This window comes from Peromyscus maniculatus, chromosome 3 (assembly GCF_049852395.1).
Source record: "Peromyscus maniculatus bairdii isolate BWxNUB_F1_BW_parent chromosome 3, HU_Pman_BW_mat_3.1, whole genome shotgun sequence".
In the NCBI taxonomy this organism is placed as follows: Eukaryota; Metazoa; Chordata; class Mammalia; order Rodentia; family Cricetidae; genus Peromyscus; species Peromyscus maniculatus.
Window position 1 is genome coordinate 120,359,226 of NC_134854.1, and position 22,726 is coordinate 120,381,951.

General features: G+C 41.2%; 1 protein-coding gene across 11 annotated transcripts in view; it reads left to right on the forward strand.

Moving 5' to 3' along the window:
• Mitf (melanocyte inducing transcription factor) overlaps window positions 1–21,254 on the forward strand; it is a 221,250-nt gene extending 199,996 nt beyond the window's left edge. For 9 of the 11 annotated variants that reach the window (XM_006972577.4, XM_015989369.3, XM_076567446.1 and 6 more), the window contains 5 exons: window positions 3,620–3,737; window positions 5,926–6,000; window positions 9,864–9,939; window positions 13,610–13,757; window positions 17,717–21,254. In XM_006972577.4, the coding sequence (XP_006972639.1) occupies window positions 3,620–3,737; window positions 5,926–6,000; window positions 9,864–9,939; window positions 13,610–13,757; window positions 17,717–18,118 (819 nt within the window). In that variant the 3' untranslated portion in view covers window positions 18,119–21,254. The remainder of the gene's footprint in view (window positions 1–3,619; window positions 3,738–5,925; window positions 6,001–9,863; window positions 9,940–13,609; window positions 13,758–17,716) is intronic. The other 2 variants (XM_042273707.2, XM_006972578.4) reach the window with 1 other exon arrangement.
• Window positions 21,255–22,726: the final 1,472 nt, after the last annotated feature.

A 22,726-nucleotide genomic window follows, 5' to 3' on the forward strand; every position in this document is an offset into this window, starting at 1 on the left:
GCAACCTACTCCATTTGAACTTTTTCCCACCAGAGTTAAGGTTAATGTGAATGATTAGCAGTATGGGCATTTTTTTTCCTGCTCATTTGATTCTTTGAGATGCCTTGTTTTAAGTTAACTACTTCTTTAAAAAAGTGGAAGGAACGCTTAGAGAGGGAGCTATCCTAAGGGAACTGAGTCTAGAAATAACTGTTCCAAGGGCACAAGGTCCTCTTGTGCTCTCGCAAACAAAGAATAAGTCTGTTTTCATGTCTTAACTGCACGATTGATATTCAGAGATAGAGATGGGGCCCATCCACAGAGAAAAACAGTAACATTTGACAGCGATCACTTACTTGGGAAAATATTCCTTTTGGTGGTGAGAGGCGCCAGTGTGCTCCATTCAGACCAGGGCAGAAGCAAAGGCAACAGCAGCCTCACCTTGTCCTCACCTGCGCTGGTCAGAGCATGGCTCTCTGGGGCCACACTTCCCTTGTGTGTGGAAGTGAAATCTTGTCCAGCAGGTGAACGCTCTGGGTAGAAAGCCTAGGAAAGATATCGACCAGCCAAATAACATCCGTCTCTTCCTCTCTTATCCAGGACTGTTATTTTGACCCAGTTTTGACTTAACTGTGTTTAGGAGGGGATCTTTCTACCCCAGAAAGCGAACTACAGAATTTTGGGTTTTTTTTTTCCTCACCTCCTTTTTCTTTTTCTTTTTTTAAAAATTTGATTGATTTTTATTTTATGTGCATTGGTGTTTTGCCTATGTGTATGTCTGTGTGAGGGTCCCCTGGAACTGAGTCAGAGACAGATGTGAGCTGCCATGTGGGTGCTGGGAATTGAACCCAGGTCCTCTGGAAGAGCAATCAGTGCTCTTAACCAGTAAGCCATCTCTCCAGCCACCTTACCTCCTTTTTCTTCTCCTCCTCTCCATTCCTGTGTTTTTTCTCTTCTCTCTTCCCGTTCATTCCTTTCTTCCCCTTCCTTCCCTCTTTTCTCTCTCTTCCTTTCCCCTTTTCTTCAATGAACAATCTTTGATGGCCTAGAGGCTTGCTTTCAGTTAGTTTATTTCGATTTTTTTTTTTAATCAGGATCTCATGTAGCCCCTGCTAGCCTTGAACTCCTGATCCTCCCTCCTTAACTTCTCAAAGGCTGGATCACAGATATGAGCCCCCATGCCTGTTTTTGAACTAGCTTTACCTAACACCTGTCTTTCCTTTGTTCCTAACTCATGATCGTCATCACCTCAGTGCATGTTTGTATCCACTTTGCATGTGAGGACATAAAGCACACACGGTTTCTATTTCTAGAGCCACTGGATGAATCTTTCATCTCATTGTTTCTAATTTTTAAATTGTGTTCTTGGTTCATTAATGCTCAGACATAAGTCCCTCAAAACTTGACTTGGTTTATTAATGTTCAGATGTTAAGTTCCCCGCCCCCCCCCAAAAAAAAAACATTTGGACTTGGGAGATGATTTTAGCCTTCAGTTTCTAGTAGCTTTGTCAGTTTCATCTTTCTGGCCCTTTACAGTGCTCTCTGCAAACATGCTAATGCCTCCCACTTTGTGGTAAGTTGGACAAGAACAAAACCAAACACACAAAGAGCGTAGCTGACCCTGAGGTGACCTGTTTCTCAATAGAACCACTCGGAGCTATGACTGCTAATAATCAGAGTCACCTTTTATCAGAGCCTTGGCTGGAGGGCCTTGAAATGTGGCCCAAGCACATTTTAAATTAGCATGATGCTGTTCATTGGCACGTGTGCAGGGTGTGGGTGTGTATTTTATGTTTATGCAGATCTGTAAGTGCTGCCTTCTAGGCCTGCCCACCTGCCTGCCCTGCCAGTCCTGCCTGCCGGCCGGCCACAACCTCACTGGCACACCTACCAGCTTGTTTTATGTACAGCGCCCCCCAGCCCCATCTCTTCAGCCGGGGCTTTAGCTCAGGCCTGTACAGAGGCCAGCGGCCAACATCAGAAGCCTTCCTTAGCTACCCTACCTTAGTTTTTTGAGACATTGCGGTTCTAGACTGGCTGGCTGCTGGCAAGCTTCGGGGAGTCTTCTCTTTCCATTCCCACTTCAGCACGGGGTAAAAGACGTGTGCCTAGATTTTATGTGGGTGTTGGGACTGCAAACTCGGGTCTTTATGCTTGAACGGCAAACATTTTCTCCACTGAGCCGTCTCCCAACCCTCAGATCCAAAACACTTTTTTAAAAAATTGGTTCTCCATCCATCCATCCACCCATCCATCCATCCATCCATCCATCCATCCATATATTTATGTAGTGTATGTTGGTGGGTGTGACTAGAGCACACGTGTAGAGGTCAGAGGTCAGTTCTCTTCTTCAGTCGTGTGGCTTCCAGGGATTGAACTTAGGTTGTCAGGCTGGGCAAGCATCTTCACCCACTCAGGCAATTCACTGGCCCCCTAATCCAAAACTTTTTTAGTGTCAACCTGATGCCTTAAGTAGAATTCAAAACCTGAGTGGATGAGATAGGTCACAGTAAAGAAAGCTGTGGAACTAAAAAATTGGTGTACATGTATAAGATATAAATGAAACATAAATAAAATCTGTGTTTGTCTCTGGATGTTGTACCCAAGATAAATGTGCACTTAAACATTATAAAATCATAAAAAGGTTAAAAAAAACTAACCTCTTTTCAAGATTCTCAAGTAAAGGCAGTTCATCCTGTATAATGGGTTGCTCCATGTTTTAATTACACTTAGACCGTTTCTGAAATTCCGTGTCTAACGTATAGCAGAGAGCATATGATCAGGTAAGGGAGAGGCTAATTGGCCAAGTGTTGCTGATGCAGTTATCAAGGAATCCTTTGAAATCATCTGGAAATGCTAAGGGTTTGTGACAGGAGGAATAAGGCACAGCTAATGTGTAAGAAGTTTTCCAGGGCATAAGATAACATAGTCTCCAACTAGCTATGAGGACATCCCTGTCCAACTGGGACATCATTGTCAACAAAAAAATGAAAATGAATTTACTACTTTGCAGCATCCCAGGAGAACCTGAGGAGACAATACCACTCATAGTTAAGTTGGCATGGGTACACCTTTTCTAAGCTAGTATGGCTAAATCTTTTCTTAGCCATGTAAATTCGTTATTAAAGTCTTTGGGCTCCCTCTTGTGGTTCTTTGAATAATTTCAACCTCAAGGAAGCCAGCTCTTTCTTTTGCCATAAGGACATCACTTTACAAAAAGGAAGCATTTGCCAGTTGCTTTTCTTTATAAAAGAAAGAGTGAAAAGTAGAGAGATGTGAAAGATGGGAGGAAGAAATCGTGCTTTGATGGAAGTCGCACACGGAATCTTTCCACAGGAATAGCGGTGCCGATGTGACATCTGCCGCTTTTGGTAGCAGGTAACACTTGCCTCTATGCTTAGAATGCACCCACTAGACAGCAGTCAGTTCAAGGCCATCCTTTCTTCTCCATATATATACACAGATAATTCTGTGTCAATGTGCATACTTTCCTGTTTTTAAGAAACAGCACTTTATAGCAAAGAGTGTCCTTTACACAAAGCCTGGAATAGGGCATGAGTTTTATTGGAAAAATTCAGCAGTCATTCAACAGCTCATTGCTTTTTTGTTTTGTTTTGTTTTGTTTTTTGTCTGTGTCTAGTTACCTGTCTCTGGAAACTTGATTGACCTGTACAGCAACCAGGGCCTGCCACCCCCGGGCCTGACCATCAGCAACTCTTGTCCAGCCAACCTCCCCAACATAAAAAGGGAGCTCACAGGTATGTACCTAGCATGTATGCTTCTTACCATGATACTCCCCTCTGTGCCTCATTGGACAGCATTATCAATGTAACAGCAATGTTTCCTGGCCCGCTGGTGTGTGGTCCCTGAGACATGCAGTGATTTAACATGCAGCATTAAGATGTTAGAATGCCAGTTTCCAGTGTTTGCTGAGTGCCTTTGTCCATGACTGCCATGCCCTTTGGGTTGGGGGTGATAGTCAGTACTGCCCCCATAAAGTGCCTCTCCCCTACCCACTGTATATTTTGCTTGCCAAGCCCCTGAAGATGTGAGTTGGAGGACCCTGTTTTGAATTTTCCATTCAAGCCACATTTGGAATCTAGTGAAGAATTTATTTCTCACATCTTTAGATGCCTCCTGCTCTTTTTACTGTATCATGTGCAAGAGATTTATTATAGATGGAGAAATAAATCATAAAATGGAGCCATCAGAATGTTTGCTCTTGAGGCAAGTGTGAAATTACCTATTTTTGCCACTTTGTTTGATGCTTTAGGGAAGGCATTTGACCAATAAAACATGACAGAAACTGTATTAGAACTGGCATTCTACCATGGTGAATTTTATGGTCCTTGCCCCAAATCCCTTTTTATTATTTAGTTCTTTGCCTCTTGCAGAATTGGGGGTGGGGTGAGAATATGCCGTATGGATTTGTTGTAAAGATTCTTATCCTGTCCAAAGGCATTACTACAAACACTATTTCAGAAAATTTTAACATAAGAAAAACATTTTTTAAGAAAGTATTCATTGGGGTTTAAAGGTAATTTATTAATAAACAAAAACTTTCCGAGAGCAAAACCATAAAGAAAAAAATCGTTAAGGAGCCTTGGAAAGTAAAACCTTTTTATCCTTCTATGTGAGAAAAAGAGAGAGAATGATTTGGATTGGCCATCTGAATTTAGGAGATTCTAATTTTAATTCTGTCTACATACATATGTGTACATGCATATGCAATTAGGAGTTTCATGATGACCAGAGAGTATGTTCTGGAAAACAGGTCACAGGGTGACTTATTGTGGAATGAACTTCACAGAGTGGCTTTGCATAGACCAAGAAGGCTGTAATATAATTAAGTGGTGTAATATTAATTAATCTACATTCTGTGCAGCCTCTCTTGGGCTCTGTTGTGACGCAGGGTGGCATGGGTGTTTACATTTATGCTGTATACATGCAGTATAATGTGGTGAATAAATTTGCCTCAGAAGCTCTAAGTCTTGCTATTTTGTGGTAAAGTGCTACATCTTTAGCATACTATTTCAAATGTCACTTTTGAAAGAAAACTAACTTGGTATAGTAAGTCTTAGAATCAATAAACGGCACAATTTGATAGTTTTATTTGTTCCTTGCAAGGCAAAAAAAAAAACAAAAACAAAAACCTTGACACCAAGATATCACATAAGTTGCTATTCAAATACAACTTTTTAAATGTAATTGTCACCAAATGCATCCATCCTTCCTGACTTATGTTTCCATAGATAAACAAGTAGAACATACATAGTGACTCTTAAGAATCATGACATGATTCTGTTCTAGTAGATTCCAATAGAACCTGGCCTCACGTCATTCTCATGATCTAGTCAGAGGCCACGGAGAACAGATTCAGAAACATTGCCTCAGTTTTTATGTCATTGTGTTACAAAGTCGTAAAAGTACTGAAAAGTTACTTGTTCTGAAAACAGTTCCTAATTCTAGAATATGCTCTCAAGGGCTGGAGAGATGGCTCCCTGTTTAAGAGCACCCACCTGATGGCTCACAACCATTTGTTATTCAAGTCTCAGAGGACCTGATGTTCTCTACTGGCTTCCTTGGGCATTGCACACACATGATCTACACAGGCAAACACTTGGGCACATAAAATTAAAATAAGTAAATCTTAAAAATGATATGACATCAAATAGTTTCTATCGCTTTTATTCTTTTTAGTACTAAAGTGTAGACTTGGTTGCTATGACTTGCTGTTTACTTACTTCGTCTGGTTGTAGAAACAAACTGAGCTTTGCAGAGACTTGATATATGTAGCATTAGAGGAAGTAGAAGTTATCATTTGAAAAGTGTTGTTTTCATTAGAGTCCAACAAGATAGGCTTCAAATGTTCAGAAAGAGATGCTTTAAGATTGACATTGTCCCTCAAACAGTTCCAGATTCTAATGACTTCATTCACGTGCACAGCGTGTATTTTCCCCACAGAGTCTGAAGCAAGAGCATTGGCTAAAGAGAGGCAAAAAAAGGACAATCATAACTTGAGTAAGTTTGCTTTGTTTATGTCCGTGGCATTTGACCTTAAAGTTCGTGTTCTTCATGTATCAAAAAGTTGCTTCCATTAATTTCAGAGGAGAGTTAATTTCTGCAGTTGTTAAAGGTGCATTGAGAGTATTTCAGCGAGCTTTTTATTTCATATCAAACATATATTTATGTATGTATGTGTGTATTCACACACACACATAGATTTTCTATTTTTGAAGAATTTCTACATATATTTGTGGTAGTAGGTGTGTGTGTGTGTGTATGTGTGTGTGTGTGTGTGTGTGTGTGTGTGTGTGTGTGTGTTTATAAAGTGAGTCTTGATATCTACCTACCCAATTATAAGTACTGCTCACACTGAAACTTATTAGCAAAAGGGGATTTGGAGATCACTTTTTCCAATGAGATTTCAAAGTTAAAATCAGAAGACAAAAGAAAAGGAAAGAAACACATGTGACAGGAATAGTGGGTGACGTAGTCCCCAAATTTATGATGTTTATCTTTTTCTCCAAATATTATGTAACAGTAGAATATTTTTATGCATCGGGTTCACTCTTCCTTAAATCTTGAAGCCTTTTCCTGGGAAAACTTTATGTCTATGCTACACAGTTAACAGAGACCATACAGTGAAAATAAAGATTGGGTGGGAAGTAGCATGGGGATTCTCCATTTACTTTTTTGCCTAAATTGATTTTTGAGAACATGAGTCATATATAGGAACCTTGGTTTTGATTTAGAAGAAAAAAGAAAAGAGAAGAGCAGCACTGTGCTGTAATCACCAGATATCGGCATTGCTTGTTTTCAGTGAGACATTGTTTTCCCCGACTTTTCCCTGTGAGGTCAGGGGCACACACAGAGAATGAAAAGCATGGCTTAGCATGTTTTAATACGTCATGGCATGGTGTCCATATTTTGCTGCTGCTTGCTGTTTATCTGTTTATTTTTAGTTGAACAGTCTGGGCTAAGAGCTTGACGTTAATTTCTTCAATACTGCCACATAGTATTTAGTCTACATTAGGAGTCTGTTCTCAGCCATCCCCCATTGTGTTTTTGTATTGTTGCTAACTTCCTCAAATCCGTTGTCCTGGGAACATGGTATGTGGACCTCCTGTGCACACAGGGTTTCCTTCTCTGTTCTGAGTCCTGAGAAATGACCTGGTGACGCCCCATGCCCTGTGTATCTACTCACATCATTACTGCTTTCCTCGGTTTTGAGTTCAGTTTGAGAAGGTTTTGTCATTTTTTAAACTGAAGAGCTGAGCTTACAGCTTAAAAATTTCCCCCAGATTCCACATAACTTTACTCAAAGACAATCCTTTGCTTAAAACTCCCTAGAAATAAAATAGTGATGTGGTATCTGAAGGACCCATAACTGAGACCTAGGAAATGAAGTTGGATCCTGTCAAAAATGGTATTTGTGTTCGAGTCCCCACCAGGGCCTTCTTGTTCCAGGTTGTCAGTAAATTGCAAATGGGATCAGCTCTACGTTGGAGAGCTGTAAAACAGTTTTGAAGTCTTGTCTTCCTCCCGGGAATTAATGCTCAGGGTCCTGTTGACCTTCACTCAGCCCTCTCTTTCTAGGACTTAGCTTATGAAAATACTTGCTGAAATGTGCAAATGAATGCCTTAACGTATTCAGTCATTCTTTCAGCCATTTCAAGTTATTGAGTGCCAATTTGATACAAGGAACTTTTCTATAGGAGTGGATTGGACAAACAGGTTCCTACCAGTAGGCACATTCAGGTTAGATGTCAGGTGCCACATACTAATTACTGAGAGGAGCAAGAAAGCTAGCGATAGATATCACGCCCCATTATGAAAGGAAGCACACAGGAGGGCTGCGCCTATTGGAGGTGTGGGAACAGAGGACAAGATCTAGAAACCAGCCTGTCTGTGATAGTTGTGCCAGGCATGCAGATGCCGAGGAATATTAAGGGTTTCTTTAACCTTTACCTGAATACGCTGTAGGGTGTTTTTTAAAGAAGTTTTATAAAGTTATATCATTATTATAATAAATAGCTGAAGAGGAAACTCCTACATGAAAGGTAAATGTGGCATCTCCGAATGTTGACATGGAAGAGCCCAGAGGTGTGCAGGACAGTGAAAAAAGGCAGGTATAGAATGTTTTAGTGTGACCCTACTGTGAAGATGCTTTTGTTATGCTTACATGCCAGGCTCATGTGGGTACTTGGAATGCAACAGTGAAAATTAATAGGTGAATAAGAAGTATTGGATTCAGAGTTCCCTGAGAAGATGAAACAGAGCCCAGTAAATACATTATCATCATAGCCATGGGGAGAGTGGGTCATTTTGAATAGGCTAACCTCGGAACTCATATGGGTAAATTTGAGTTGCTACTTACAGGAGGCAATGGCTCTTTAGGGATCTGGAGAAAGAGTGTTCTAGGCAAAGGGATTTATTAACATACAATCAAAATCACATTTCAGTACAATTAGATTACCACCACAGATTAACACGTGAGTGTGGCTAATGCATGTCTGGCTTGGATGTGTGAGTAGCAGAGTCAGTGGGCACACAGCAGAAAGAACACAGACGAGTGGCCAAGGAAGATGCTGTCACACTGGGGGAGGAGCAAAGCGCGCTATCAGCAGGGCAGGGCCCACCGGATCCCTGTGGGATACCTCAGGGACTTGACTTTGCCTTGGATAAAATGGGAAGGGATGGGGTGGGCTGGGGTTAAGGGTTGACATGGCCTCACTCAGGATTTTGCAGAATCCCTCCCTCTGCTTAAAACTTATTTGGGATTTATTTGCTAGATTAGGTAAAATTAAAAACATTTATTATCTTACAAGGTCCTTGTCCCCTGAGAGTGATGGTCCTGGTGCACGCAGATTGCAGGATGGGCATACTCTCGGGATGCACAGCGTAGCTAAATGATGCGTGTTGTCCAGTATGGTGGTTACTTGCTATTTAATGCCTGAGCATCTGAATTATGGTTAGTTCAAATTGGGCTGCATTGGCCTCGGAGCTGGGTTGGTAAAACACTTACCTAGCACATAGAAAGCCCTGCGATTGATCCCCGGCACCACACAAAAATATTGGCTGAAGTGTAAAATATTTTAATTTCGAAAGCTTAATGTGAAGAAAAGAATGAGCACCTTCTAATTTAATTTTTTAGTATTTACTACCTGCCAAAATGATAATGGCTTATAGAGAATGGATTTAATGAAATATTAGAGTTAATTAATTTTCTTAACTAGTTTAACATGGAGTTTAGACTCCACTAAGGAGTCTAAAATTACATAATGTAACTTGTGTATTTATTTTTGTCAGGAGTTTTTGTATATCTCATGAGCAAACACAAACATTTTGCTATTTTTAAATGCTAAAAAGAAACCAAAATCAGAGTGATATCTTGTGATCAGTAAAAATTATGTAAAATTCAAATTTCACCATTAAAAGTAAGTCTGCTGCTGTGTAAGAGGTGTGTGCTGCCCAGCTTATGGTAAATTGGTGTTGCTGTATTTTTAATTGTGTCATTACAGATCTGCTCACATTTTGGCAGTAAAAACTTGCTTTCTCTTTAGTTAAACAAGTACAATGCAGATCTGTCCAATTTTGACGTGTAGCTGAGGATGCAGCCCAGATGTTCAAGGTTATTACAGAGTTGAGTGGGAAATTGCCTATCTAAGAGCTTTATAAATGAGCGCACTCTGAAGGCAGCTCGTTTCCTCTTAAAGTTCATTAACTCTAGTACCCCAAAGTAAGATAAGCACAGCGGAAGTGGGTTCGAGTTTACATTGTCCTGACTGGTGCAGTCAGAGTGCACATGCCTTTAATGAGATGTGCTGAACGCGTGTGCGCCACTGCTACTAATGACCCTTTCCCATGCTCTTTTCTTGAAGTTGAACGAAGAAGAAGATTTAACATAAATGACCGCATTAAAGAACTAGGTACTTTGATTCCCAAGTCAAATGATCCGTGAGTACAATTGCATGTTAATCTGCATCATATATTTTCACACCTTTCCGTTTTTCTCCTATGTTGCAAAATGCTCTCTTAGAGAAATTAAAGAACTTTCCCCTTGCCCTCTGCTTCCTTTTCTAAGCATTTCCTTTGGTTTATTTCCCCAAACTAAAGTTTCTAGAGAAATGAACTGAATTGTACAAAGGGATATCGGAGCTGAGACGGTTAGCTTTGAGTGTGAGGAATGGGACGTATGGGAATCTGAAAACTCGGCAGAAATTTTTGAACCCGGGGCATGGGGTGGGGGGGAACTTTAATGGTCATGCATACAAGATCCCAGTAGCTGTTAAGGCAGGGTGTGTGCCTTGGATGAACCTCCACTATGTAGCATCTCTAAATGGGCACTGGTGTGCAGATACTGGAAATGTCATGTTCAGAGATACTGGAAAGACAAAAGGTCAATTTTTTTTTTTAATGAAAACTTGCATATTCTTTGTGTGTTTTACCAATCTAGGGGAAAAAAAGCAATGGTTAATCCTCTTATGAACTACAAGTCAGCTGATCTGTAGTTCAGCCTTTGGTCTTCCCCCGCCTCCTCTCCGGGAGATAACAGTTAACAGATAATTTTCAAGTCTTTCCTACCCCGTTATCTGCCACGTCAGCACACTGGTCAACAAATATACAATTTTTATCCATTAGAAATTGGCCCATTTGAGGTAAAGGGCTGGGGGAGGTATATATTTTAATGGCCCCCACAGGCATTCTATGAAATTAGCCTTTGAATATGACCTTTTAGCTATCTAATAAAAAGTAAAGACGCAATCAAGCATTATTCATGCAAGGCTTATTAAATTCACGATTCACATTATTGTCGGGGAATTTGTAGCAAAATAAAATAAAACCATTACCTATTGTGAGGTGGTTTTGATGAATGTGCGCAGTTTCTGTCTTCTAACACTTTGCTTTCCCAGGCTTCAAGGAGAAGCATTTTCAAACTGGAAGCATCCAGCTTCTCAGTTGTGCAGCACAAATTTATCCTCCTAAAGGCTGTGACCTTCATTTCCTATAGTCAGTCTTGCATGATAGTTGAAATTGAATTCCCATTTCCTGTTCTTTATCAGCTTTCCATTTTTTAGCATATTCTTTTTGAATTGTAAGCGTGCAAATCTCTTCAGCAACTGATTATGAAATTCTGGGGCCCTGGTGTAAGCCTGGATTTGCATGTCTCTTCCATTGTGGTAGAATGCTTACATGTTTGTAGCCTGAGCCGATAGGGAGTTGCATGGTTGACACTGTCTTCAGATAAAACAGACTGTAACATGGATAGTGGTTTTCCGAAACCAGGTTTCTAGAGTATGCCTTGGAACTGAAATAGAGACAGATTTTGCCTGATTAGTGTCCCAGCACATGCCCACTCCTCCCCTCAAACAAGTAAGCTTTGGTTGATTTTATATATTTGGGAAACATATATACTTGTACATGGAAAAGCGTTCCTTTAATTACCCAAAACCATATATTTGAATCCTTTTAAGCCAAGAACCATAATTGATGGAGACTCATAAGGAAGTACACCCCAGATAACTGATAGATATACTTCTTGGGAACTGAGTGGCCAAAGGCTTGGTTTGAAAAGCCCGGTTCTGACTTTTCACCTTGATGGTCTGTATCAGGCAGCATCCATTACAGTTGTGTTTCTGCTGGCTGCTGCAGCTTTTGATGCTTTGATTTTTAGCCTTGAGAATTGGTCCCTGTGTTCACTCTGGGTATCTTGGGACACCTCTGGATTGCCATTTTTGGTGTTCAGACACTGGAGACCTACCCTAGGGACTTCTGGGAGCTGTGACTATCCTCTTTGGAGAAAGCCTGTTTTTTTTTCCTCAGCCAACCCATGTAAGGATCAGTTACTAGGTGGCTTGTTTTAATGGCCTGTCACTCATCTATTCCATGTGATGCTTCTGATCTGTTCTTAGTAGCTGTAGGTCATGGGGTTGGTGGTTCTATTTACATCAACTAGATTTTCATTTTATCATCCTCATTGTCATCACTGTGTTGAAGGTTATCTGCAAGGAAAGATTGGAAAGATTACTTCCATAATAAATGGAGTTCATTCTTCATTGTTTGTCCTGGGGAACTCTAAGATTTTTTAGGGTGACTTTGTCCTAGTTGGTTTTTCATTGCTGTGGTAAAACACTGACCAAAAGCATCTTGGAGCCGGGCGTTGGTGGCGCACGCCTTTAATCCCAGCACTCGGGAGGCAGAGCCAGGCGGATCTCTGTGAGTTCGAGGCCAGCCTGGGCTACCAAGTGAGCTCCAGGAAAGGCGCAAAGCTACACAGAGAAACCCTGTCTCGAAAAACCAAAAAAAAAAAAAAAAAGCATCTTGGAAAGAAAGGGTTTTGTTTAGATTTCATGTTCCAATCATAGTCCATTACTGAAGGAACTCAAGGCAGAAATCTGGAAGCAGGAACTGAAGCAGAGGCATACAGAAATGCTGCCTACTGGCTTGCTCTGCTTAACTCGCTCGACCTGTTTTCCTACATTTCCGAGGACCACCTTCATAGAGGTGTCACACAATAGTCTGGGCCCTCCCACATCCATCATTAATCAAGAAACGCCCCCACAGACTTGTTGTCTGCAGGCCAATCTGATGGAGGCATTTTCTCAGTTGATATTTCCTCTTCCCAGACAGCCCTAGCTCGTGTTGAGTTGACAAAGATCTAAGCAGCGTGGCTTTTGTCCACATTTCACTGAGGATGATAATTTTCTTACATGAGTACACTGAGCTACAGTGATGAACTGAAAGTCACACCTGTTGGCAGCTGTTGAGATTGGGATTCCAGGGCAGCATCTCACTGGGTATCAAAACCATGGCAGTGCAGTTACTGTGCTGATACAGCCCCTATTCCAGTATTGACTAGTATTCTCAAGCTCATACAAAGCATCTCCTTTGATTCCAATTATGCACAAACAAGGCTGCTTACTCATACACGTGTAGTGTCATCATTTTGCAGATGAGAAAATGGGTACAGAGAAAGGTTAGATGACAGATAGCCCATGATCATTATGATGAAAATTCAAGAGTGAGCCAGGAAGTGGTGGCGCACGCCTTTAATCGCATTACTCAGAAGGCAGAGGCAGAAGGATCTCTGTGAGTTAGAGGCCAGCCTGGTCTACAGAGCAAGTTCTAGAACAGCCAAAGCTACACAGAAAAACCCTGTCTTGAAAAAACAAAACAAATAAACCAAAAATCCAAGAGTGGCGTTTTCACACCACAGACAAGTGGTGGGATTTCATAGGACTTGTTCTTATCATGTCCCAGTGAGTAAATCTTTTTGGTCTCAGATATATGCAACTATTGAGGACAGTTTACAAATAAGATTTGGTAACCCACACAGCACACATGAATTAAATAACCGATTTCACCTAGTGAGACGTATGTGATCTAGATGGAATTGTACTGTACAGGTTTCAACATCTGCACAGTGTGTCCACCTTATTAAAGGAATACATCTGGAGAAAGTAAGATGATACACACCAGATGGGTGGCCAGTGGCCAGTCAGTAGTGAGCACTTAATGAGTACTAGCCATTACTTATGTACAATTACTATTCCAGATAGACATTGAATGCTGATTTTCTTTGAACCCCAATTCCTAAAAGGGTCCATTGCCCTCCATCTCATCACAGGGACATGCGGTGGAACAAGGGAACCATTCTAAAGGCCTCTGTGGACTACATCCGAAAGTTGCAACGGGAACAGCAACGTGCAAAGGACCTTGAAAACCGACAGAAGAAGCTGGAACACGCTAACCGGCATCTGCTGCTCAGAGTACAGGTATCTGCCCTGTGCTGTGTAAAGTGATTTCAGGACAAGAGGAAGGAGAATGTAGTGAGTCCTGAAGGAGCTGGAGACACAGTCTTAGTATTTTGCCCTACTGGTGAAACATTATTGGTAACTCAAATTAATGCTAATGCCACTTTCACAGTCGCTCTTGGGCGTGTGCAGAGTGTCAAATCCGAGTTGCCCGCAGTCTCTTTTCCAGACGGCTGAGCCCCACCCAGATCCAGGGCTTTTTGTAGCAGTCCTCTGAGTTACAGCTTAAGTGTCTTGTCTTCCAGTGTTGTGAGTTTTGCTGGGGATTTTTCATCTTACCGTGGCCCCCAAGCATCATTAGAAACGTGTACATGCTTCCTAAGGCCAAGAAGGTTATGATGTGCTGTCTGGGTATCAGACAAGCTTCACCCAGCCAGTCATTAGTACTCCTGGATGGTGTTCAGTGTGAATGAATCGGCATTGCATTCTGCTTGAGGGTGGGCATCATGAACATTGAACACCCATCTTCCCAGGACTCCCCAACACTTCACATTTCCCCCCAAGATAACACATTTGCTGTGGCTGCAGTGATCCTCAGTCACAGAGCCAGGAGGAAGAAGGTGGCAGTCCCCTAGGGCTGGCCTTTATAATCCAGAAGGCTAAACAGAGACTAGATGTAATTTGACCATCTTTCTCCTGCCTTCCCTCCTCTAATTTGTATTTGTTTAACTTTACATCTCTTCTATAAAACGGCCTCAGGTATTTACATACCTGGTGCTTGGGTACCTATTTATAAAGGGAGCTTATGATACTCCCTTGTTAAATTATTAAAATATAGTAAGTTTTCCCAAAGAGAAGCTCAGTTTGGTTTTGTGTTCAGGTTCCAAACTTGCATATTCATATTAAATATGAATGTTGTGAAATATGGACCTTGGCAAATCCATGGCAGTGTCGTCTCAGCCTTCTCCTGCTGATCGTGAGGCTGGCTTTACCGCTTTTGCCTGTCATAGGGAAAATCATTAATTAGGCAAGCTCTACAGTACCACAAAGCCTCAGAGCTCTGCATGAGATTTAACACCTCATTTAGAAACTGAAGTAACTGTTTTAATCTGTTGATAAACACTTTTAGTTAAAGAACAAAGGAGTACAGTATGATGTTTGCGTCTCCCTGAGGTAACAAGCAAATTTATTTGCTTGTTTTTTGAAAAGACAAGCTGCACTCCTGTTCTTCATGGCGGTGTAGTTTCAAGGGCCTGGGTTTTCGGCCAAGGCCTGGGGCCTTCCCTTCATTTTCAGTCCAAGTGATGCATGCTGAAATCTTCATGGAAGAAAGAGCAGCGAGCCTTATTATCAGGAGAATTGTTTTCTTAGATAGCCCAGGGCTTCAGCATGATGCCTAGAGAGAGGCTTGTTTCCAGAGCTGGTCTGAAGGAGCAGGCAGACACTCATGTGGCATGCCATACTCAGGCGTCCCTCATTCATACTGCTTCCAGAGTAGGAGCTCACAGATCCGACAGTTTTAACACAGACCAACCATAGCTTTCCCCACACATGTGGGCCAAGCTGAGAGGCCATGTCATGTGCAAAGTGCCTTTGCTCTCTCTCATGAATTGAAAGGACACACTTCCCATCTCCACTTTATTTTGTCACAAATTTAGGACAGCATTCACATGTGGAAGAAGAATTGGGGGTCCCTGCAGTTCACTCTAGGAATATGTAAGAGGGGAGCATGGATTGAAGGCGTCTTGAAATGAGGTCTGAGAAGTCACAGACTTACACAGTGTGTCAGTCGGCGAGTGCCACTGTGCAGAAGGCCACTGAGCAGGGGAGGTTAAGTAGCAGGCATTAGCTTGCTCACTGTTTTGGAGGATGTCAGAGATCAACCATGCCAGCAGGATTGGCGTCATTTTATCTTAACCTCCTCTCCGAAGATCCTGTGTGCCAATCTTCGCACAGGTTGAGGAACTAGAGTTAGGACTTAAGTGTACGTATTTAGAAGCAAGGTTCAGCCCATTGTAAGAAAACACAGCTCATTATATGAGATCAGTCATGTTATAGAGGAGAACTTTCCCGCTGAATTCAAAAATAAAGGTTTCCCTTTGCCAGGGTGAGATGGGTTGGATTTCACCAAGCTCTGGTGGCTTGTGTGGAACATGGAGAGTGTTTACTTCATGGCACCATTGGTGTCTTAGTAACCAGAACCCAGAGGAAATAGCTACTGTTTCTGTTACACCCAAACAATTGAGTACTTACATCTTACCAGCTTGGTAACAGTGTGAAGGAAATGCAGATAACTGAAAAACAAGCACGTTGTTTGATTTTTTAGTGGTTACTAATACATAGTGTTCCTAGAGATTGTCCAATTCATGGAAACCTTGGGTTAGATGGTAAGCCACCCTTGCCTCCCATCCCATGTCAGTGCTCCTGAAGTCCTTGTCACTCCAGCCTCCCCAGAAACCTACGTGGAAGTGCCGTGAGGCAACCAAGAAGTGTGTATGTGCAGGCTCACCCTGAAAGTGGGAACTGCTGAAACTAGGGACCGAAATGTGGGTAGCACACTTGCCCTGAAACTGGGGACTGAAAATGATGGAGCACACTCACACTGAAAATGGGGATTGAAAAGTTTGTGGCACACTTACGCCAAAACTGGGCACTGAAAAGTGTGTAACACCCTCGTACTAAATCAGGCTACTGCCTGGGATTTGGGTAGTTGTTGAGAGAGTGCCACCATTTTCCTTGAAATCTTAAGCTATCTCCCAAGCAGTTTATATGCCCTTGTGTTACTATTTACTCGGTATTATATTTCTGTTAGTTCTCATTTTATTCCTTTATTAACATATCTGCCTTGTACAAAAAGATGAGTTTCCTTGTAATGTTTTCATACATGTGAATCATAGACCATCCCCATTACCCTCTCTTGTCCCACCCAGGTGCCTTCCACTGGCATTTTTTATCCCCTCTGGAGTGCCCCTTCTACCCCTTGTCTTATGCATACACATAAACTTTAAGAAACCCAGATTCTACCCTTGAGAGAAAACACAGTCTGGCTTATTGTATTTCTCTCAGTGATCTCCAGGTGCATTCATTTTCCCAAAAATGATTTCGTTGTTTCTTCAGAGCCGAATAAAGCTCTATTGTGTAGGTGTACCACGTCTTCTTTATCGGTTCACGTAGGCTGACCACATCTTGGCCATTGTAAGCAGCACAGCAATAGACATGGCTGCGCAAGTATCTCTAAGTTGTGCTGACTTAGAGTCCTTCAGGAACGTGCCTGAGGGTGTGATGCGGGCCATGGAGTAGTTCTGTTTTAGTTCTCCACATTGACTGCTACAGTAGCTGCATCAGTTTACATCCCCACCAGCAATGTGTAAGGATTCCTGTCTCCCCACACCTTTGCCAGCATTTGCTGTAGGTGGGTTTTGTTTTGTTTTGTTTTTGACTATGGCCAGTCTGACCTGGATGGGTAGCTTTGTTTTAATCCTTAATATCTGCAAGAGAGTGATTCTATTTGTAATTCATAATAAAATACATAATACCATCTAAAAGGATATTTTCTATACAACAAATGCCACCTGTCCTGTATTTTGGGAAGTGCAGAATTTGTTATTTAAAAGCAGCAACCTTTAATAATTTATAACAAGTTGTCCCTAGGTTCTGATTTTTTAAAAATAGAAAATAGACTTCAATTATTAAAAGCAGTCTCAGGAGCCATACAGTACAATAGAATGCAAACCCCAGACAGCTCTACACATCACCTGACCATGTGGTCCCTCTGATCATCAACATGGGCACCACACTGGCCCCTTTGTTAGAGCTGGCTTCTCCTTCCCCTCCAAAGCCTTGGGTAGAGACACTCGAGGTGATGCATATTCCATGGGTTTGGACAACTGCGCATAACGCCCACCTGCACAGCTTCAGTGCAGTGGAAGTTGGCCTTGCACATGCGCCTACTAAACTGTCCGACTTTGACCTTTCTGCAGGAGCTTGAGATGCAGGCTAGAGCACATGGACTTTCCCTTATCCCATCCACTGGTCTCTGCTCACCTGATCTGGTGAACCGCATCATCAAGCAAGAGCCAGTTCTTGAGAACTGCAGCCAGGAACTTGTCCAGCACCAGGCAGACCTGACGTGTACAACGACCTTGGATCTCACGGACGGTACCATCACCTTCACCAACAACCTTGGCACCATGCCGGAGAGCAGCCCGGCCTATAGCATCCCCAGGAAGATGGGCTCCAACTTGGAAGACATCCTGATGGATGATGCCCTCTCGCCGGTTGGCGTCACCGACCCGCTGCTGTCGTCAGTGTCCCCAGGAGCTTCTAAAACGAGCAGTCGGAGGAGCAGTATGAGTGCAGAAGAAACGGAGCATGCGTGTTAGCGAGCTCACCCTTGCTCTGCCGCCTCTGCGCAAACTGCTTCCTCTCTTCTTCAGTAGACTCCAAAACTTACCTGAAGAGGTTTTCTTGATAATTTTCCTTTAATATGAATTTTTCATGCTTTACCAGTAGCCCAGGATATATTTTATTTTTAGAATTTTTGTGAGCCAGACTTGTATATTCTATTTTACAACTACAAAGGCCTCCAAAGTATTGTACCATCAGCGTGCAGTATCTGTGAACTGATTTCTTGAAGTGTGAGCTTTCTGAGCAAGGGGACATTTGCTTCAGAGAAGTGTCTGTCCATTTTCATTCAGGGGAAAACTAAACTTGGTGTGAGCTTTGTCTGTCTGTGACCTCCTTGGAAACTAACATGTAAAGTTTAATTACATGAATGTAAAGAAACCAAAAGAAGAAAACAAAGATGATGATGATGATGAAAAAAAGTGGAAAAGACATCCAAGCCCTCTCCACATCATAAATGCATTGATTCCCTGGTACTGCCTTAAAGACATAGGGCCCTCCCAGCATCGGTTATCTTTGTACTGAAAACTACTCAAAAGAAGATACATTACATAAAGACAAATATATAGGTCAATTTCATGAGGATTGTCTGGTTAGAAAATGTAACTTATGCTAACCCAAATTGAAGGGAGATATTAGACCAAGGCATGAAACATAGGACCTAACCTTTCTGGCTTTTATTGGGCGCAGTTACAGTTTTCCTCATAAATAAGTGTGATTCAATTTTTCATAAGATGTGTTTTATTTTGAAATGAAAATGAATGTCCTCTCTGAGAAAAATATCAAGGAGCACCGGAAGTTTGCTTCATTTTTCTTTTTCATTTTTGCTTTTGATAAAGACAGCCGAACTGGGCACATTTCTAATTGGCTTTACTATTTTTATTTTTAAATTATGTTTTAGTCATTTTGATGGTATAGATTCTTTATTATCATCATTTTTTTCAATGTTTGTATTAATTTGTAAGAATATGCATCTTGAAATGGTGAGTTTTCAATATTTTTACAACTCACTGATAGTTCTCGGCATTCTTTGTACACCCATGAAAGACTACTTTTACGCAAGTCTTGTGTTCAAAGAGAGCTTTGCAAATATTTTGTATATTCCAGTATCACTTGAAACTGTTTTTCAACACATTTAAGGTATAGTATTAATAGGTTAAAAACCAGGCTTTCTAGAAAGAAATACTTACATATGCATTTCTAGGATATGAAAATAACTATATTCTTGAAGACTGATAACCACAGCATTTACTGTGCCCACAGTGGTCATTTAAATTGAGATTTATTTCAGTCAACTGGCTGGATTCTTTTTAAAGAGGGAAATACTGTATTGGCAAATTACTTGATAACAATGTTTAAACAAAGTGGCAACATTGTAAAGTTAGTTCCTGTGCATTACCTACTTGCGTAGCCCTATGCAATAACTGTAGAGTTACACGTATCAAGTCTATATGTTTTATACAGATGATATATAGTGTTACATGCCAGGCTGCTGAATAGAATTTCTCAGTAGCAACCTATGATTGGATAGTGAGTGGCATAAAGCATATCCTTTCAGAATGAAGTGCCTTAAATATCTCAGCAGTCTTTTTTGGACCAGCACTGACTGATCTGTAAAGTAAGAAAGTTTCAAGATGGTATCTGGAGTGAAGAGAGAAGATGTAGCATGGTGCCTCTGTAGACATTCTAAGAGCTTCCAATTTCCCTTCAGATATTTTTAATATGAAATATATTTTACTGACAGTGCCAAATTCTTTCATCAGAAAACCTTTTTCAGGAAGGTTTTTTCTTTCTTTCTTTTTTTTTTAAAGTGTTTAAACGTCAAATGTGAATTGGTGATGGGTGATGGAGAGATCCAGGAGGAGTGATTGTCAGATGTATGAATGGATGGCTTTGGTGAGAATTGTCAAGTGTGCGGTTCCCCATGCATGTTGGGTAATGCAAATCCTTGGAAACACTGATGATGCTATCCAGTCTTGTAGCTTTATTACTTAAGGGGGTAGGGAAAATAAGTTCCCATTCTTTCAACCTCCTTAAGTGTGTGACTTTTCCTAGAATAGAAATGCAAATGTGCATGAACAGATAATTGTACCATAGTGTTCACCAATACAATCATAGCATTGTCTGTTTTTCTCTTCATATTTGTGGGGGGGAGGGAAGGCTGGATGCAGAAATTGAAGATCGCAATGCTATGATTCTAGTTTTTCTTAGTTGATTCTGACATTTTTTTTTCTTTTTAAATAATTGAACAAGGTTTCACAAGGTTGACTAACCCACGGCTGAGTGACTATGGCCAAGGCAGAGCGACTTTCTAGAAAGCTTTGTTGGGAGAAAGTATGGCATATTGCACCGCTCCCCTGATTTGTAACCTCCTGGGCTTGTCATCGCGGCCTTTCCTGGCGCCTTCGTCAGAAGACACAGCCGCTGGGAGAGGCGGGCAAGCAATTTGGAGGCTGCCACGTGGGGGTGGTTTTATTTATTTCTTTTGTGCCAGCGAGAATGTGGATTCTTTCAGGGACCGGTTAAGTAAGAGGCAGTATTTTTGCTCACTGTTCTTAAGGAAAGAAAGATCCATGCCACTCCCCCACCCCTGGGTGCAAAATTGTGACTCAGGGTTGTACCTCCGTTTGGAGTGCTCAATATACCAAAATTATCTACCTTCCTCTGGGTAACATAATGGAAATACCAAACCTTCTAACTTTGCCAAAACAACAACAACAACAAAAAACTACTCAACCAATCTGGTCATACCCAGATCATAACACAGTTCAGTCTGGTTGTTTATAAACAGTAAAGCAATAAGAACAAATGAAATACACAGGACATTGAAAGATACAAAGCACAAAGGAATGCACTTATTAATATTTTTGAAAAATGCACTGGGGAGAAGTTGATAACAGTATAAACAGCAACCCGACTTCTTGACAACGACAACAAATGACCGTCTCTTGCGGACACTTGCTACTGTAACGTCAATAACAGCCCCTGCTGTTGGGTGCGGCAATCCTTTCTGTATGTCCACAGCACTGTATATTATGATTGATATTAATGTATCCAATGAAATAATTGAACTGTTGTTCTTCATAGCCTCATTAAAGCATTTGGTTTTTCACATCTTGTTGGCCAGTCGTGTCTGGTTAGTGCCCGTTTTGACTGACGTATACCTTCTCGAAGCAATAGCAGCACACTTTTCCTCTCATCTCATGAAGAAGAAATTACTAGGAAAATGTAATTGCTAACAGCGCTTTGTTTAGTTTAAATGTCACTCCAAGGTGGTACTTTTTTGGTTCGAAACATTTTTGATTACTTTATGACTTACTCTCCAATGGGATGTAATTATGTAGCATTTCCCCCATTCTGAATTTGGGGAGACTTTGAACTCCCAGATGCCAGGAATCCACTTTAGATATAAGGGGTTTATGTAAAATATTTCAGTGAGCGGTGGCTTTATTAAAAAGGAGAGAAATTGTCAGAGAAACCTTTGCATATTTACTGAAAAGATCCTGGGTTTTTAAAATACAAATTTATAATAATGAATGCTTAATATACCCAGCCCGCCAGCTCCTTTTTACAAAATACAGTACTTATGAATCATTTGATAAATGTTAGATTTGAATTGGGAAGTGTCAGACAGAACGGGTCTTTATTCCCCAGCCAGACCTTAAACTTCTGCCCTTAAAAGAAAGTATCTGTTTAAACCTCAGGAGAAGACACCAGAAACTTGCTGTAATGCTTAGGATCCAACTGTCAGCTTCTTTCTTAAGTTTAAGTGTTTTTTTTCCCCCTCAAATTGTAATATACAGTAATTGAGGCCTTTCTTCTAAGAATTATTTGAATTATTTATATTTCCATAGAAATATGACTGTATGTCTAAAAAATGTGCAAAATTAGGAAGATCCCACCTGATCAAGACAATTTTCGTAGCAAAATGAGAAACAGGTAAGTTGAAAGTAAGGGCTGTTCATCTCTGGAGGGGTGACAGCTGTGCTTGACCTGAGTTTCTGCCTGTTGACTGTCATCTTGAGAGCTCATGAAGTCTTAATCTCGAGTTATAGACAGACAGACAGACAGACAGACAGACACACACACACACACACACACACACACACACACACACACATTCCAGCACCATTACCAGTTCTCCAGACATTTGCATACAATTTGAATGGCTTTATTTTATTGCATTTTTTTTTTTTTGAGATGGAATGTGAAGTTCAGGCTGGACTCACACTTGTTATGTAGCCAAGAATGACCTTGAATTTCTGATCTTCCTACTTTCACCTTCTGTATGCTAAGATTACAGACAGGTGCTACTGTACCCAGTTGATGTGGTGCTGGGATTGGACCTTGGCCTTTTTCCATACTAGGTAAGTGCTCTACCAACTGCGCTATATCCTTCCCCAGCCATTAGATGATTGTATTTGATATCCACACACATATCTTCCTTAAATTTTTACTCAGGCAATTCAGTTAAAAAGTTGTCCATCTGAGCACTATAATACATACCTGGGTTCCAGATATTCAGGAAACTGCATCAATCAGTCTTTCAAGTTCAAAGCCAGCCTGTGCATTCTGTGTCCACAAAA